This window comes from Hyaena hyaena, unplaced genomic scaffold (assembly GCF_003009895.1).
Source record: "Hyaena hyaena isolate Hyena2069 unplaced genomic scaffold, ASM300989v1 scaffold_548, whole genome shotgun sequence".
NCBI classification, from domain to species: Eukaryota; Metazoa; Chordata; class Mammalia; order Carnivora; family Hyaenidae; genus Hyaena; species Hyaena hyaena.
Window position 1 is genome coordinate 572,550 of NW_024081181.1, and position 16,444 is coordinate 588,993.

Genomic DNA, 16,444 nt, shown 5'->3' on the forward strand with positions numbered 1-16,444 from the left:
CCCTCCGTGAGTGAGGTGTGGTCAGGGTATGACGAGGCCACACGGGGGTGGAGTGGGCCTCGGCCCAACGTGACGGGCGTCCCTCTAAGGACAGACGCACGGGGAGAAGCCAAGTGACCACAGAGGCAAGGCTGGAGGGATGGGCCTAGAAGCCAAGGGCCTCCCGGGACGGCCACAGCAGCAGAAGCCAGAGAGGCAGGGAGCCGGGGCCCCCGGAGGCAGCACGGTCTTGCCCGCACTGGGATGTGGGGCTCTCGCCTCCAGAAGGGCGAGAGATCAACTCCTCTATCTTCGGCCCCCAGTCTGTGCACTGTGTTACGGTGGCCCCAGGACCCTGACCCGGGAGTGGCGGTCACAATCCAGACAGGAGATGGAAAGGCCGTGTGACCCCTGATTTCAAGGCCTGGTGTGGTCGGCCGCCCTGAGCCCGGGAGCCCAGTGAGGGGAGAAGGGGCGTGCTCCGCTGGCCCCGTGCCCCCCAGCGGGGACCTGTCATGCGCTCCGGCCACACGCCCCGGGTGCAGGCGCTGTAGTCCGACGCGGGCCCAGGCGGGCGGCTGCTGAGTCCGCGGCCCTGTGAGGTGCGAGGCGGCTCAGGAACCAGGCCCTGTTTCAGGGGCGTCAGGACAGCGGCCCCGTCTCCCGCCGGAGGGGCGCGGACACGCTTACCTGGACCGCCCTGGACGACCACTGCGCCGACCGCGTGTCTGTTCCCACACGACACGGCTTTAAGTTTAGCATTTGATTATATTTTCTGTTAAATTGATTACTAATTATTTCATATGGATGAAAAGAGCCCTTTTTTTAAACCCCTGGATTAAGCATAGAGGAGGTATTCAAATCAGCAATTAAGGTATTCAAATCAGTTGTCATGGAGATGAAGCCTGGGACCGGGTGCAGAGGACGGTCCTCGGCTATTTCAGCGGCAGCAGAGCCCGTGCACACAATGGGAGGGAGGAAACCTTTCACCCAGGAGCGTATTTTGCAGCTCGGAGCTTCACAGCCCGGGAGAGGCGGGCGGAGCGGGCCACGAAGAAGCCAGTGTGAAGGGACGGAGCGTGCCAGTGAGGGGCGCGTGCCCTGCAGACAGGGCTCACGATCCAATTCGCTTCGACGAGTGTTTATTGAGTTCTTGCCGTATGTCAGGCCTTGTGTCGAGCGGGGGGACACCGGCGAGGGTTAAGACACACGTGGATTTTACTCCCGAGCACACGGTTAAAGGGGGACAGACATGAGATCACATAGCTCGACTATGTTCCCACGGACGCCATGGGAGCCCTTCCCGGGGGGGGGGGGGCGGCTGCCGGGGGACGGCGGACCCTCGGCCGCGAGGACGGGGAGCCACCGATCTCCCGACAGCTCCTACCTGGCTCCCGGCCTCAGGACCCCGATAGGGAAGCAGCTTTCTAAAACCCAAGCTTCTGGGTGGGGTGGGGAGGGCAGATTGCCAGGTGTCCCCCCAGATGATGTGTTGAGGTAACAATCCCCACCACGCGGGACTGTTCGGAGACACGGTCCTTACAGAGGTCCTGGTCCAACAGGAGAGGTGTCAGTACGGAAGGGGGTCTGACGTGAGCACAGACGCGCGGGGACAGCAGGCGCAGGGGACGGAGCCTGCAGGGGACCCCTCCTCGAAGCTGCAGGGGAAGGACCCGGGACGCGGGCCCCGGAGCCGTGACACCCCCGTGCTGTCTGAGCCGCTGGCGCGCGGCGCTGTGTCCCAGCCGCCCCGGACCACGCACGGCTGGTCTTCCACCTCTTACCCAAAGCCCAGGCTGGCGCAGGGGCCGCGGGCAGGGCCGGGGCTCCGTCTGAAGGGTCCCGCAAGGGGCTGCGTGGCCCCCGGAAGGCACGGCCGCTGTCGACGCCGGGGCGGCACGGTTCCGGGAGTAAGGCCCCGGCTTGGGAGTCCCCTCCCCGCCGAAACCCGAGGGCCGCCTCCACCACTGAGGCTCCCAGCCTCGGCCTTCTCGTCGGTGAGCCGCGTGCGGCTGGCGGCCAGGGCGGCCGGTTCGGTTGCGTTGGGTTGGCGGCTACTCCCTCCGGTTTTCCTCACTCTCTTCCAAGCAATTCTAAGGCTTACCGCTTGGGCCTTACGAGGGGTTTCTGAAACATGACCCTCCGAGAGCTCGAAGAGACTCTCTAGAACTTAGTCCCTTCACTGAAAATGGCCCGACGCCCACTAGTTCAGAGGAAGCCACGGGGATGATCCCCCACTTTACTGAGACGGACCCTCCATGTCCTATGGGGACACCATCAAATCCAGCCTAGACCACAGCCTGCAAGGGAGACGCATACCCGGACACGCCCCCCCAGAAGGCAGGGGAGCCACTAGGAGCGGGCACGGGGGGGGGGGGCGGGCGGGTGAGGTGCCCCAGGCGGGCGCTCCTTATCTCATTTTACGTGACTGTTGGCTCTGATATTGAATAAAAATTGAATTTGTCACTATGGCAACTGCCACATCACACGGGGCTTCTCCTGCCTTTAAATCACAAAAAGTATTGAAAAGACATCCGTGGCCCACGTGACGTGGTACTTTTTACAGCATTTCAGAAGGAAAAGATGCTGTTTCATAATAAACTCATATTTGTCGATATGTCAAGTGCTGTTAATTATATTGAACACATTTCTGTGTGATTTTCTTCACTCTTGAGAGATAAGAACAGTACGAACAGCAGCGGTGAGGCCTGGCGGGGGCTGAGCTCCAGCGGAACTCGGAGCCTCATCAGGGCGCCCACAGAGGGCTCTCAGCTGACCTCTGACCCCCACCACCCGTGCCCAGCAGGCTGAGCGCATCTGCCATCCCAAACACAGATTAAGAGTGTGTACAAGTAAACAGGCTTTTCTTAGGACCCATGCGCTTTCTGCTTTTAGGAAGAACAAATTCCATTTTCTGGGTCAAGAAATGCACATTAGGATAACCCTGGGTGACTCCTGAACCAAATGGCAAATATGGGGACCCTGCGCTCCCCAGCACTGCCCGGGCCCCAGCAGATGGTCAGCCTCGCCTCCCAGAAGCTTGTTGAGGGCCTGGGCACCGGGCAGGGATGCCACGCACCCTTGGGACCGCCCTGGTGTGCGTAGAGCGCGTGAGTTTCTGCAGAGGTTCCGAGGCTGGTCCCGGGCTCTCAGGGCGCCTGTGGTCACGGAAGAGCCGAGGGTGAGCCGTGAGCACTGGCACCGCCAGGGAGGACACCCCATTTTTCCACAGGTAGCACGAGCTCTCGAAAACACCGTACCGTCTCCGCCTGAGAGATCCTGCCCCCCAACACCCCATCTCCCCGCCCATCCGCCCAACGCCCCGTCTCCCCTCCTGTCCTCCTGATGCCCCGTCTCCCCGCCTGTCCCCCCCAACACCCCGTCTCCCCACCTGTATGCCTGATGCCCCGTCTCCCTGCCTGTCCCCCCAACACCCCGTCTCCCCACCTGTATGCCTGATGCCCCGTCTCCCTGCCTGTCCCCCCAACACCCCGTCTCCCCGCCTGTCTGCCTGATGCCCTGTCTCCCCGCCTGTCCGCCTGACACCCCGTCTCCCCACCCAGCATACTTATCGGCAACCCCGCCACCCATTCTCTCACGGGCTCCACGCCTCTGACAGCACCATCCGCGGGCCGCCGTCTCCACGTTAGGTTCCCACGGCCTGCCTCCACCAGCCCCCCGCACCCAGAGCCCCTCCCCGGAATTCCCAGGTACGCACCGCGATCCAAGCACCAGGGGTATTTTATATTACTTATGGCGTCCCTCCTGTGCGGCACAGTGTCAAGGAGGATCTTTACAGACAGGGGACGATCTAGGTTATTTCTCCCCTTCTCTATCGCAGTTTGTGAGGTCGACGCTCGGTCACACGGAGCCGGGGCAGGGGGAGGGCGCCCACACACGGGGTATTGCCCGTTATGTCCTCATAGGTTTGTGCGCGTGAACGTGCCCCCGGGTTCCATGCTTTTCTTTATTAAAACTGAAACGTGGCATCGAAGGTAAAAGGACACGGCCACACGTGCTGAGCCGGCGTCCGCCCCCGCTCTGGCGGGAGGCTATGAGCCCCAGGGCCTGCGCGAAGGGCCCGCAGGGCATCTAGGTGCTGTCTCTTCCGGTCCCTGCGAGTCTACACCACGTTCAAAATAAACAGTCAAAAATCGTGTTAAAGACATTTGTGGGAAAGGAGAGGGCTCGCTTGGCCTCCCGCACCCTGTGGGGGACCCGCGAGCATTTATCCGCACGCTGGGTGCTGAGGCTGCCTTAAGGTTCAAGTCCTCAGGACGATTTTTTTAAAAAATATTTTTATTTATTTCTAGGAGAGAGAGAGAGGGAGACAGTGTGAGCAGGGGAGGGTCAGAGAGAGGGAGTCACAGACTGAAACAGGCTCCAGGCTCCGAGCTGGCAGTCAGCACAGAGCCCGACGTGGGGCTCGAACCCACGAACCGCGAGATCATGACCTAAGCGAAAGTCGGACGCGTAACCGACTAAGCCACCCAGGTGCCCCCCTCAGGACGATTTTTAACCAAATCATCACATTTTGTCTGATTATCCCAGTGTAATTCATTACCTTCCACTTCATTCTGGTCTGATTTTTGCCAAAGCCCTCGAGGGTAAGCCCTGGGTCCGTGCAGGGGGCGCTGCCCAGGCTGTGGGCGCCCACCCTCTACGAGGTGGGTGCATGGCTTCGAGCACACTCGATCTTTACTAAAGAAACCACGCGACTGCCTACAAACACCTTGTGGACGAGATTCCAGATTGTGCTCTGGGCCCCGCGAGCCTGTGGCCCGTGACCCCGCCTCCCCCGCCACCCCCGCCTGCTGGCAGGGCCGCTGCCACACTCCTTCCTGCCCAGAGCCCCGTCACCTACCCCGCGAGTCCGGCAGGCGTGATGAAGGCGGGTCCCCACGCTGTCCTTCCCCCACGCTGTCCATGACATGGAAGGGACAGCTTCCCCTCAACCTGACGGTCAGGTGCAGCTCCTCCCCCATCTCTGTTTCTGGGGAAGTTTACCCTGATGGTCATGCTGCGGACAAAGGTCCCTCTATGTCAAGGTCAAGTCACCTCCTGCGTCTAACTGGACCCAGTGAGCAGGGCGTCTGGGGGGCGGGCAGGGCCCCAGGGACTCGGCCCAAGTCCACATGTCTTGCCACGTGCGCCTCAGCGGTCCCTGTGGGATTCTGTGGAGGCAGGGAAGCCGTTTTCTCAAACATCCAGCACGCCACACGGTACCGACTGTCACGTGCACACATGCCACGCGGTGAACACACACTGATTCCTGGGGTCGGAACACAACTAGAGCCACAGACTTTTAAGGGACTTTGGAATAAACAGTCTTGGTGATGGAATCCTTTCTTTGAACAAAATTGTGCCCGGGAGCCCGAGAAGTGACAGTTGGTTAAGCAAAAGGTAGGGGGCGAAGAGGCTGGGGTCCACCTTACCTCCCTCCCACACCCACACCTTACATCACACCGCACGGGGACGAGGCTCAGGACCTGTACCCCAAAATATGGCGCCTCGACATACAAATATCTCCAGCCGAAGGAGGTAGAGACGGCGCCCGAGCGGGAAGTTTCCCCGACCACCTTCTCCCAGAGCAGGTCACTCCCCTCATGAGAGAGGGTCCTCTGTGCCTGGAGGAAGGGCGGCCTGTGTCTCCTCGACAGAGGGACACCGAGCAGATCCCTGCAAACAGGCCGCCCTCAGTCTCCCCACCCCCGCCCTGCCCCCACGCCCCCCAACCTACCCTGCTCCCCACCCCCGCCCTGCCCCCACGCCCCCAACCTACCCTGCTCCCCACCCCCGCCCTGCCCCCACGCCCCCAACCTACCCTGCTCCCCACCCCCGCCCTGCCCCCACGCCCCCAACCTACCCTGCTCCCCACCCCCGCCCTGCCCCCACGCCCCCAACCTACCCTGCTCCCCACCCCCGCCCTGCCCCCACGCCCCCAACCTACCCTGCTCCCCACCCCCGCCCTGCCCCCACGCCCCCCAACCTACCCTGCTCCCCACCCCCGCCCTGCCCCCACGCCCCCAACCTACCCTGCTCCCCACCCCCGCCCTGCCCCCACGCCCCCAACCTACCCTGCTCCCCACCCCCGCCCTGCCCCCACGCCCCCCAACCTACCCTGCTCCCCACCCCCGCCCTGCCCCCACGCCCCCCAACCTACCCTGCTCCCCACCCCCGCCCGGCGCATCAATCCCACAGGAAACACTCGGGTCTGACAGGGTCTCCGGGGCCTCCTCTCCTCCCGTCCCCGTGTCTGAACCGTGTGCGATACACCTGTGTGCTGTTCTCTGCTCCTCTGTCCTTGTCGCCGTGACCGTCCCCAGCCAGCGCCCCTGGGAGGGTGAGGAAAACTTTCTCTCCCTACACTAGATGGAAAGATTTCCTTTCTCAGAATATGAGCAGCTGGCCATCTCTCTTCCGCCTGAATCTGCCGGGTGACGGAGAGCTCACCCCCACCCGGGCCCCTCCTGTGGCGGGCCCGCAGCGCCAGGCTGAACCAGGAGCACTGTGTGGTGAGGTGGGCGCCCCCTGAGCCCCCTCGCTGAGTTTCGGGGAGCCATGCCGAGGCTGAGGGTCAGCCGCTCTCCCGCTGAGATGCTGGGAAGGTTCGTGAGTTCAGGACACTGTCAGGAGATCAGAAAGTAATTCCTATTTCACATGCATTTATGGGAGCTAGACTCATGGGTCTGCCTCCTGGTGACAAGCATCTAGATTATTTTTCTTCTAAATATCTGAGGGTTTTTTAACTTGTAATATTATAATTTTCCTTTGGAAGAAATATGACTTTATTAATTTGAAGAAAATGCAAACACTTTCAAGATGTCAGAAAGTAGATCCTGAAACATGTCAAAATACCCTCGATCTATTAGGAATGTGTGTGTGCACCGTAATCTGTTCATTTCCTCTAAATTTTGTTTTGAGAGATTTCCATTGGGCTCACGGGGCTTTGGCTCAGTCTCCTACCACGCGTGTGAGTCACCAGCACCAGGGCGGGAGACCGCGAGGCCTCCGGCAGCCACGTCCACGCGCACTCCGCATCAGAACTAGCAGAGGTGTTCGCAGCAAATACATTAAAAAACCCAACACAGAATCATCAGAACCGGCCTCACAGCGCTCGCACGGTTAACAGAGACACGTTCCCAGCTTTACCTCCCTGCCCCCCGTGTTCCCATTTCACCCCCCAAAGCCTGCTCCCAATCTCCCGGCACCTCCCTGCCTCCTCCAGGGCGGCTTCTCAATGCACTTGGCTTTGGGAGAAGTCTGGGGGTGCGGGGGTCCTGGGCTGGAGACCGGCCAAATACGACCTCATCACCTTCAAGGTGAGGGCGCACTGCCTTCCGAGACCGCCAGGCGGCAAGGGCGGGTGGGTGGAGAGCTGGTCTCCACACGCGGTGGGCAAGGAAGCGGGGGCTGCGGCTGGGGGGCAGCGGGGGCGCGGCTGGGGGGCAGCGGGGACGCGGGCGAGCTCTCACAGCTGGTTCCCACGCGTGGGGGCGGCTGTTTCTGCCCCTGAAGATGGGGAGGTCAGGCTCTGGCCACCCAGGGAGCAGAGGGAAACGAGTCAGGAGGGTGGAAAGGAAGGAGACGGTGCCGTGGGGGGGGAGGGGCCTTGCTGGCGCCCTGCCCCCCCCCCACCATAGCCGGACCACCGACCTGCAGGGGAGGCGGGTAGATCCAGCGCCTAGACAGCGTGGCCTGCAGACAGCCACAGAAACTCGGGCTGGAGGGGGCGGTGGGGAGCGCGGGCCTGCTGCTCTGGACCCGGGAGCCGAGATGGCCAGACCCCCGGGTGCAGAGATGCAGGCGCGAGTGGGGCACAGTGAGCGCGTGGGTCTGGGGGGTCTGGGTCCCCATCCTACAGGAACAAAGCCAAGGCCTGGACGCCTTGGGGCCATCAGAGCGGGGAGCTCGGTGGCCAGGGCCCCCCAAGGCAGGCAGGGCAGTGAGCCCTGCGGGGGACAGGGGGCCGCAGTCCGGGAAGGGGGCTGGTGGCCGCGATCACAGGAGGCTGGGTGCAGTGACGGGGTTCGGGCAGCGAGCGGCGAGCGCTGGCGTGGGAAGTGCGTGCCAGTGCGGGGAAGGGACCTCGTGCGGGTTCTGATTTAACGGCATGAGAAACGCTGGGGCGGGCTGTGCGCCGACAGTAACGAGCCCGAGGGGGGCTGATGTGTAACCGCCGGGGGGGCGGGCAGGTCTGCAGAAAGGGCACGAGCAGGGCCTCTGACGCCTGGAGAAGGACCCGGACGTTCGTCCCCGCTGGCAGTGTAGACACAGGGAGCGTGCAGAGCTCCGGCCCAGGAGACACGTGGCAGGATGTGGACAGGGCGGCGGGTGCGTGGCGCACACGTGGGGCGGCTGTGGTGGGAGGGAGGAGGGGGCTGTGAAGCAAGCGCACGGGGTTGGGGCCAGGGGACGCCCTTGGGGATGAGGGTCGTCCTCTGAGATCTGTGCTGCTGAGCTTGCGCTCGCTCGGGGGACGCTCTTCCACCTGAAACCGCGGCCCCGCGGGAGGTCCCAGAAGACAGACGTTTGCACCGAAGCCTGGCGCTGTGGGACGAGCGGACGAAGGAAACGGGCGTGATCCTGGTGGACAGCTGAGGAGGGGAGGGCGAGCATGTCTGCGGGTCCGGACAAAGGCACACGTCAAGGCCTGTGGGGCTCATAAGCCCACGAGGAAGGAGGCCGGGCAGTGGGGACGGAGAAGAGGACCTGAGTGACGGCAGCGCCGAGGCCGTCTGGACGTGGACGTGGCTCGTGGTCCTGACGTGGACCTGGTGGGCGGCTCGTGGCACAGAAAACACAGACATGGTCTGTCCACATGGGACAAGCAGACAAAACCAACGGAGGCTGTGTCTTGAGGGGACAGCGAGCCTCGTCCCTCCGTGGCCCCCGGGTTCCGCTCCGTGGCCCGCGAGTTCCGGGGGAGGGGACCTGCAGCCCGCAGGGGCCTGTCTGTTCTGCTCCCGCCACACACCCGCCCTCGGACGGTGCCAGGCACCCTGCAGGCGCGCAGTAGGCACCGTTACAAGGGGTGATGAACGCACGGGGCGGGGTGGGCCTCACCGCGGACCACAGAGACAGCAAGGAAAACACACCCACCAAACACCACACACAACTGAGACCGAGGAAGGAAGGGTAACGTCCAGATTCCGAAATGATGGAGAAGTAAAGGCCGGGGCACGACTGGGGCTGCTCACAGCCGCTCTCGGGAATCTGGCGGGTCCACGGGGGTGCAGGGTGGGCGGGGCCGCACGGCGACAGCACACAGGGCGGGGGAAGCAGGGAATCTTCCTGTGAATCTTCCCGGGGACCCAAGAGAGGGGGGCGCCGGGATCACCTCCTGTGCCGTGCGGGGGGGCGGAGACCGGGGCGTGGATGCTCGCAGCACGTCATGCGCTGGGTCGGAGGGCAAGGCCCTGGAGGGCAGAGGGGGGCGGGGGGGTCGCCCCGGGGGAGGCAGGGAGGCAGCAGGGTTTGGCCAAGATGCCGGGGAGGAGCAAGGACATGAAGTCACAGCGTCCCGACCCCCGGGTCTGAGCAGCGTCCCCCCAGCAGTGGAGGGTGGGGGTCCCCCCGTCCCGCAGCCGGCGCGGGAGCAGGGCCTCCGAAAGCCCGCCTGACCCATCACCGGGGCCCCTCTCTTTTCCGAAACTACTGTTTCCCTCGGGAAGAGGGCCCCCAGGGACCAGGCGCCGCACTGGGGTCTCGGGCCAGCTGCCCTCGTCCTCACCCCCCCCCCACTCCGCCCTCCCACGGCCCCTAGTGAGGCCGGGCTCCTCACCAGAGCTTTCCGGGCCAGAAGCAGCATGGACCTTCTCCCCAGTCACCTCCCGTGGCAACGACTCGACACGGAACAGGACCCCCCACGAGGCTGCGGCGGGACAGGAGGGCGGGGGCTGCACGTGGCTGCTGCACGGTCAGAACCCCCCATCGAGGCTCCGGCCCTCCAAGCCATCCTGGCTCTCTCTGCCACTGGCCACTGCTCCTTCCCCGGGGCCCGGCCGTTTCAGGACCGTCTCCGCTTCCTCCTCCCCTCGCTGCCTGCACGCGGGGCCGGGGGCAGGCCCTCCTCACCTGACCCACACTCACCCTCCCGGCCCGAGCTGGCGGCCAAGGGACCAGGCATACTGGGGTGTCGGGGCCCCGTCAAGCCTCTGCTGACCAGCTCCTGCCAGTCTCTTCCCCGCCTGGCCCCTCGCGTGACAGGGACGCGGGCACAGGGCCCCTTCTCTGCAAGGCTATTCCTGCCTGCCCGCTGCTCGGTAAGCGCAGGAGCCTGTCTGTGAAGAACGACTAATTAAGATTTTTATTCCAGGGGCGCCTGGGTGGCTTAGACGGTTAAGCGTCCGACTTTCACTTAGGTCAGGATCTCGCGGTTCGTGGGTTCGGGCCCCGCGTCGGGCTCTGTGCTGACTGACAGCTCAGAGCCTGGAGCCTGTTTCAGTCTGTGACTCCCTCTCTCTCTGACCCTCCCCTGCTCACGCTGTCTCTCTCTCTCTCTCCTAGAAATAAATAAAAAACATTAAAAAAAATTTTAAAAAAATTAAATTTTTATTCCAAGAGCCAGGACTCACAGCCGCTGAATGGGAGAGTCCCCCCAAGAGCGGCTCGCCTGTGAGTGGCTCGGTGGAGGACTTCTCCACCGTGGCAAGGAGCACTCGTAAATAAGCCGCCCCCAGCAGTTAATCGTCTGTAACGGCGAGAGCCGTGAAATCTAACATTTCGACGCAACGGCACAAATCGGTTTCGGCCCACGCTGCCTTACGAGTGGCAGGAGACCACTCCTGCGAGAATCACGTCGTCCCGCGTACAATTCACGGAGCTGCCCTGAGTCGGGGACGTGGGCGCCAGCCGGGGCCCGGAGGTGAGCGCCGTCGCTGTGATTGCTGACAGAGTGTTCGGTCAACCCCTCTTCCCGTAACCAACGTGTCACCCAGTCATACCGCGGAGGCGCTCGCGCGCACGGCGTCCCAGCCCAAACACGTGTGTCTGCGTAAAAGTGGCCTGGCCATCCCCGGGCCCCCGGAGGGCACGGTAAGTGCCTGCGGCTGGAACACGTCCACAAGCTTAGCAGTAACAAGCCCTCTGAAGAAGGAAGGACGTGTTTTCTGAAGGTTCAGCGATTCCCCACCCCGTGGCTGCTTTCCCAGGGGGACACACCCCTTCAGATGCCACCAAACGCAGCGCCACCTCCGCCAGGCTCCGTGGACCAGCGTGTTCAACAGCGGGAGGTAACAACGCCGGCCTCCCCCGGTCAGCACCGCGTGACACGGAGCCTCCCCGCGGACGGCAGCGGCGCCCCCACCGGCGCGGCTCAGAGGGCGGCCCCTCCTGTACTCACCGGCCCGCTGCCCGCCTGAAGGATTTCCAGTCCGGACGCTTTTTCCAGCTTGCCCTTGTTGTCAACTGTTAGGAGAAATTAAGAAGCACAGGGGTCAGCTCACAGCGCTCATCACTCTGGACACCGAGCACTTCCCTCTACGGAAAACACTGCACAAAGTCCCTGTGTGCAGACGGCCGAGTTCAACAGCCCGGCTGCGAACGAGCCCGGAGCCGGTCCCCCTGAGCGCGAGGCCCCGCGTCCCCTGCAATGACCCAGATGAGCGTCATCGGGGCACTCACAGGGCCGTTGCAAACACTGCATGAGGCATCGAAGGCCGACGTTCTCTGCATACTGTGAAGTCTTGTTCTAGAACGGTCTGCTGGCTGTTCACTGAGCAATCATGGGGAAAGACCCTACCCCTAGCCCACTAACCCGAGTCCGAGCTCACGAGGAAGACTCAGTGAAGGCCGGACGGAGCGCGTGGACCCCGGCGGCGCCCACAGCCTCATCCTCGTTCGCCCCTGACTTAGAATGAGGGGGGCTGGCAGGGGACGATGACCCTCCGTATCAGAACAAGGGAAGTGAGCTCCGGAAACAATCAGCAGATGTAAATGAAAACCCAGCAACCCTAACGCCCGCACCGCAAACCCACCTGCCCCCACTTGGCCGGGAAGAAGCTGTGTCACAAAGCAATTGACCTTAGCTTACAAATCTGCAGCGATACTCTAGGATAAAGCCCGTGTCGTTTTGGAACTGGGAAGGAAAAACAGCCGGGAAAAACAGAATTTTACCCCAGACCCTAAGAATGAAGGGTGCCTTGCAACAGTGGTTAAATCTGAGCGGGAACAAGGCACTAGCGGCCACTTCCCCCTCTTACCATCCCGCAGCCACGTTAGTCCTGGGTCGTGGGACTGTACCTCACGGAGGGACACAAACGAGAGCCCGCCAGCGCCTGTCTGCGCCACCTGGGCCTCTGTCTTGCACGTTTTTCCCTTCGAACAAACGGACATTACTTTTTACACGCGGGTGATCATCCTGCAGACACAACCCCATCCGGGCTGGAGCGAACGCTTCCAGACCCGTCAGCGGGTGCAGGGCCAGAGGGAGGGCCGGGGGACGGGGTGGCCCTAATGTGAACCCCGAATGGAGGAGAACGGTCTGGAAGAGACAGAGTACAAAGCAATCGATCTTAATACTCTTCTGCGAACAAAGGAAACACTTTACCGAATGTCAAGCTACTTTTGGGGGGAATAGAGTGAACTCTCACACAGGCTGGGAGAGAAAGCCCATGACAATGGCATTTTAACCGGCTGCGCTTGCTGCTACAGGGGAGTGCCGGACATCTCAGGGTCGGAGAACCGGCCGGAGGGCCACCCCTCCTGGAGAAGGCGGGGTGGCGGTGTCCGGGAGGGGCAGGCCGAGGGCCCCGCCCGCCCGCAGCGTGAAGGCGGCCGCGATCCCCCCCCGGGAGCGTCCTGGTCGAGTCCCACAAAACCCCCTCTCCGAAGCCGGCTGCAGGCTCTCCACCCACAGGGCAGAGGGCCCACCGCTGCCTGCCCCCCGTTCGCAGGGTGCAGTTTGGACCGAGCAGACCCCGGCCCCCGCCCTTTCCCGCACTTCCTGCATCAGATACACAGGCTGAGTCAGCCTGCGGGAAGCAGATCCCCCTCCAAGCAGCCCAAGCCCCCAGGTGGGGGAGGCCTTCCCGGCAGCCACTCCTGCCCGCGTCCACACAGGCACCACACCCAGGACACCGGTTATGTCTTCCCCCCGCCCGGACACGGGACACAAATGACCTCCAGCGTGCAGACGGCAGCGAAATGCGGTGACTGAACCATGCAGTGCTGAGTGGGAATCAAGTCCTTCAGTCTACACGGCATTTAAGTGTGCGTGAGAGGATGTACTTCGGCCACATTGAATGGCTGGCCCCCCAAGTCCCTGAAATCACGGGGGTGAGCCCCATGGAGCGTGGCAAACCGGCTCCAGCCCAGCTTCGGAGAACTCCGCACCCGCCGCTCGCGGCCCGACGCGTCCTGTTTCCTGGACTCCCCCACGTCTGACCCGTCACGTGCACGCGTGGCCCGGGGTCCAGCTGCCGCCCCCACGCTGCCCCTCACAGACTGCCTGAGGAAGGGGTACGCATTCCCACTTCTACCAGAGAACGTTCCATTGACACCTTCCGACCAACTCCAGAAAGTTCTGGAAGGGGCATCGGCTACCTGCTAGGCTCTTTGGGAAACACTGCGTCACCAACACTGATGGAGAAGCACAGGCCTCGTGTGGGGAAGTGGTGCCGTGAGAGCCCGAGGGTGGCTGTGCTCACGTGTCCGTGGGACACCCGTGCAGGTCGATGCGGGTGTTGGTGCTGACAGGTCACCAACAAACACAAAGTGACCTGGGGACTGGGAGGCCGCACACTGTGGTTTCATCGCTGGCCTCTGCTTTTCTGGTCCACAGAAGACAATGGCTGCCGAGAGCTGGTGCGCGCGGGGCCACACGTGGCCCCTGCCCCCGCCACCTGGAGGCCCCCGTGACGGTGCGTCCGCTCCACCGCCCAGAGCCTCTCAGGGCCGCCCTGACCCTGTAAAGTGGGGTTCCCTCAGTGCTGACCCTGTAAAGTGGGGTTCCCTCAGTGCTGACCCTGTAAAGTGGGGTTCCCTCAGTGCAAGCCAAGCAGCAACCCGGACCAACAACCGTCACGGGCAGCTCGCACAGCGTTAGGCTTTGTAGAGCGCGGCCTGGTTCTCGCCCCCGAACCGATCACAGTAAGACTCCAGTTCAAAACAAGAGTAGGGAGGCTGCTCCCTGCCGGGCACGGGGGGTGTCCACCCGCAACCTCGGTCAGTCCTCACAGCCCCTGGGGTCCGTACCCACTTCAGAAACGGGGAACCGGAGGAAGCGCAGCGGGGCCCGGAGCCGCGGGCAGGGCCGTATTGGGAGGAACAGGGCCCATGGCTTAAGGACGGACGCCGATTTCCCACAGCGCCGGGGGCCGCGCGCCCCACGAGGAGCGGACGGCGGGCTGGGTGTCTGGGTAGGACCCTCTTCCCCGCTGCGGACCCCCCGCCCACAGTGTGCCCTGCAGACCCCCTCGCCCCCGCGAGGGGCAGAGACCCACGTGGGGCCCCCGCGAGGGGCCCGGCTCACAGCCCCGGGGGAGGGCTCCCCAGGCCCGTGGCCTCTGTCCTCTGAAGGTAACACGTTACTGCTGCCCGGACACAGATCGACTTGTCACCCTCTCTGAGCCGGAAAGCAAGATCCCTGCCTGAAGAAGCTTCATTTCCCCGCCATGCGGGGCGTCCACACGGAGCGCACGCCTTGGTGGCTCTGGACCTTTTCACGGATGAGCATTGGACCTCACGGTTACACACGCTGGCAAGAGAAGCTTCTGCACTGCTGAGTCCTGTCACCCAGCACCCGCTGTGCCGCCGGGTCTAGACAGACACGCAGGAACCACACAGGTGCCGTGCCGCCTTCTACCGCTGACCAGATGCACAGGGAGCCGGAAACGCACAGACTTCGTTTTTATAGCAATGACTACAAGTGGATCAAATCTGCAAACTACAGCATTAAAAATTCATCTTTATTTAAACACTTGATTTAAAGCTTTGTTATTTATCATTATATTTTGTCTCATAACCTTAATAGACCATTTTGAGTATTCTTAAAGAAAAGTAACTTTTTGAAGATATAGACATAATTTTAATTTTCGGTTTCATATGTATTTTATATATGAAGTATATATAGTATTTAAAAAAATTGTTTACATTTGTTTATTTCTGAGAGACACAGAACACAAGTGGGGGAGGGGCAGAGAGAGGGAGACAGAATCGGAAGCAGCTCCAGGCTCTGAGCTGTCAGCACAGAGCCCGACGCGGGGCTCGAACCCACGAACCGTGAGATCATGGCCTGAGCCGAAGTCAGACGCTCAACCGACTGAGCCCCCCAGGTGCCCCACTATTTTATATTTTTGAGGAAAACACCTTTACATTTTATACTCTGTATAAATTATACTTGGCTCATTTCTGTCTAAATGCACAGATTTTTGTGAAAATCTTGTTAAACAATCTAATTAGTAACTTTCTGAAATAAGAGGAAGAAAGACATAAATATGCAATAATTAGGAATTACAGGTCTTTAATTTATTACTCACCAAACTCTGCCAGTCCATCAAGAGAACAGCCAAACATGCATGATAATGATTCAGTCCAGCTGTCTTTTATTATTTGGCTGATTTTCAGAAATAAAAACTATAGCTCTATGCATATTTAAACAAATTTTTTTCATTCTGAATATATATATTTGAATGTATGAAGATCAAACTAAAAAACTTTTTTAATGCTATTTATTTTTTGAGAGAGAGAGACAGACAGACAGACAGAGCGTGAGCAGGGGAGGGGCAGACAGAGGGAGACACAGAATGGGAAGCAGCTCCAGGCTCTGAGCCGTCAGCACAGAGCCCGACGTGGGGCTCAAACCCACGAACCTCGAGATCATGACCTGAGCCGAAGTCGGAGGCTTAACTGACTGAGCCACCCAGGCGCTCCCCAATTTTTTTAATGTTCCCTTACTTATTGAGAGAGAGAGAGAGAGAGACAGCACGAGCAGGGGAGCGGCAGAGAGAGACAGAGAGAGACTCCCAAGCAGGCTCCCTACCGTCAGCACAGAGCTGAAACCGGGCTCGAACTCATGAGCCGTGAGATCATGACCTGAGCCAAAATCAAGAGTCGGATTCTTAACCAACCGAGCCACTCAGGCGCCCCTGACAATCACATTTTTATAACCGCTTGCTGACTTGATGTAGCCCCTCTATCTTGGAAAGCTGGCTGGGGGCTGCGGCTGGCATGTTCCACAGGTCCGGCCGGCGCTAGAGGCGGGCTGATCCCCGGCACAGCCGCTCGTGGCCCCGTGAGGATGCAAGTCGTTCCGCACTCCTCTCTGCAGGCCCCTCCCGGGGGGCCCGTCTGCATGGGGTCCCTGCCCCAGGTGCACGATTTTCACGAGCTGACCCGATCATCTGTGGCTCCCGCTAACCTGGAACACCCCCTGCAGTACACTCCTGCTTCAGGGCCTTTGCACGTGCTGCTTGTTCCCGGGGCCCAGTGCCCACAGGACTCACCTGCCTGACGTGTCAGCTTG

General features: G+C 61.4%; 1 protein-coding gene across 1 annotated transcript in view; it reads right to left on the reverse strand.

The window, feature by feature from the left end:
* PTPRN2 (protein tyrosine phosphatase receptor type N2) overlaps positions 1–16,444 on the reverse strand; it is a 754,508-nt gene that overhangs the window by 231,996 nt on the left and 506,068 nt on the right. Inside the window, exon 12 of the mRNA XM_039255854.1 lies at positions 11,324–11,388. Within this exon, the coding sequence (XP_039111785.1) occupies positions 11,324–11,388 (65 nt within the window). The remainder of the gene's footprint in view (positions 1–11,323; positions 11,389–16,444) is intronic.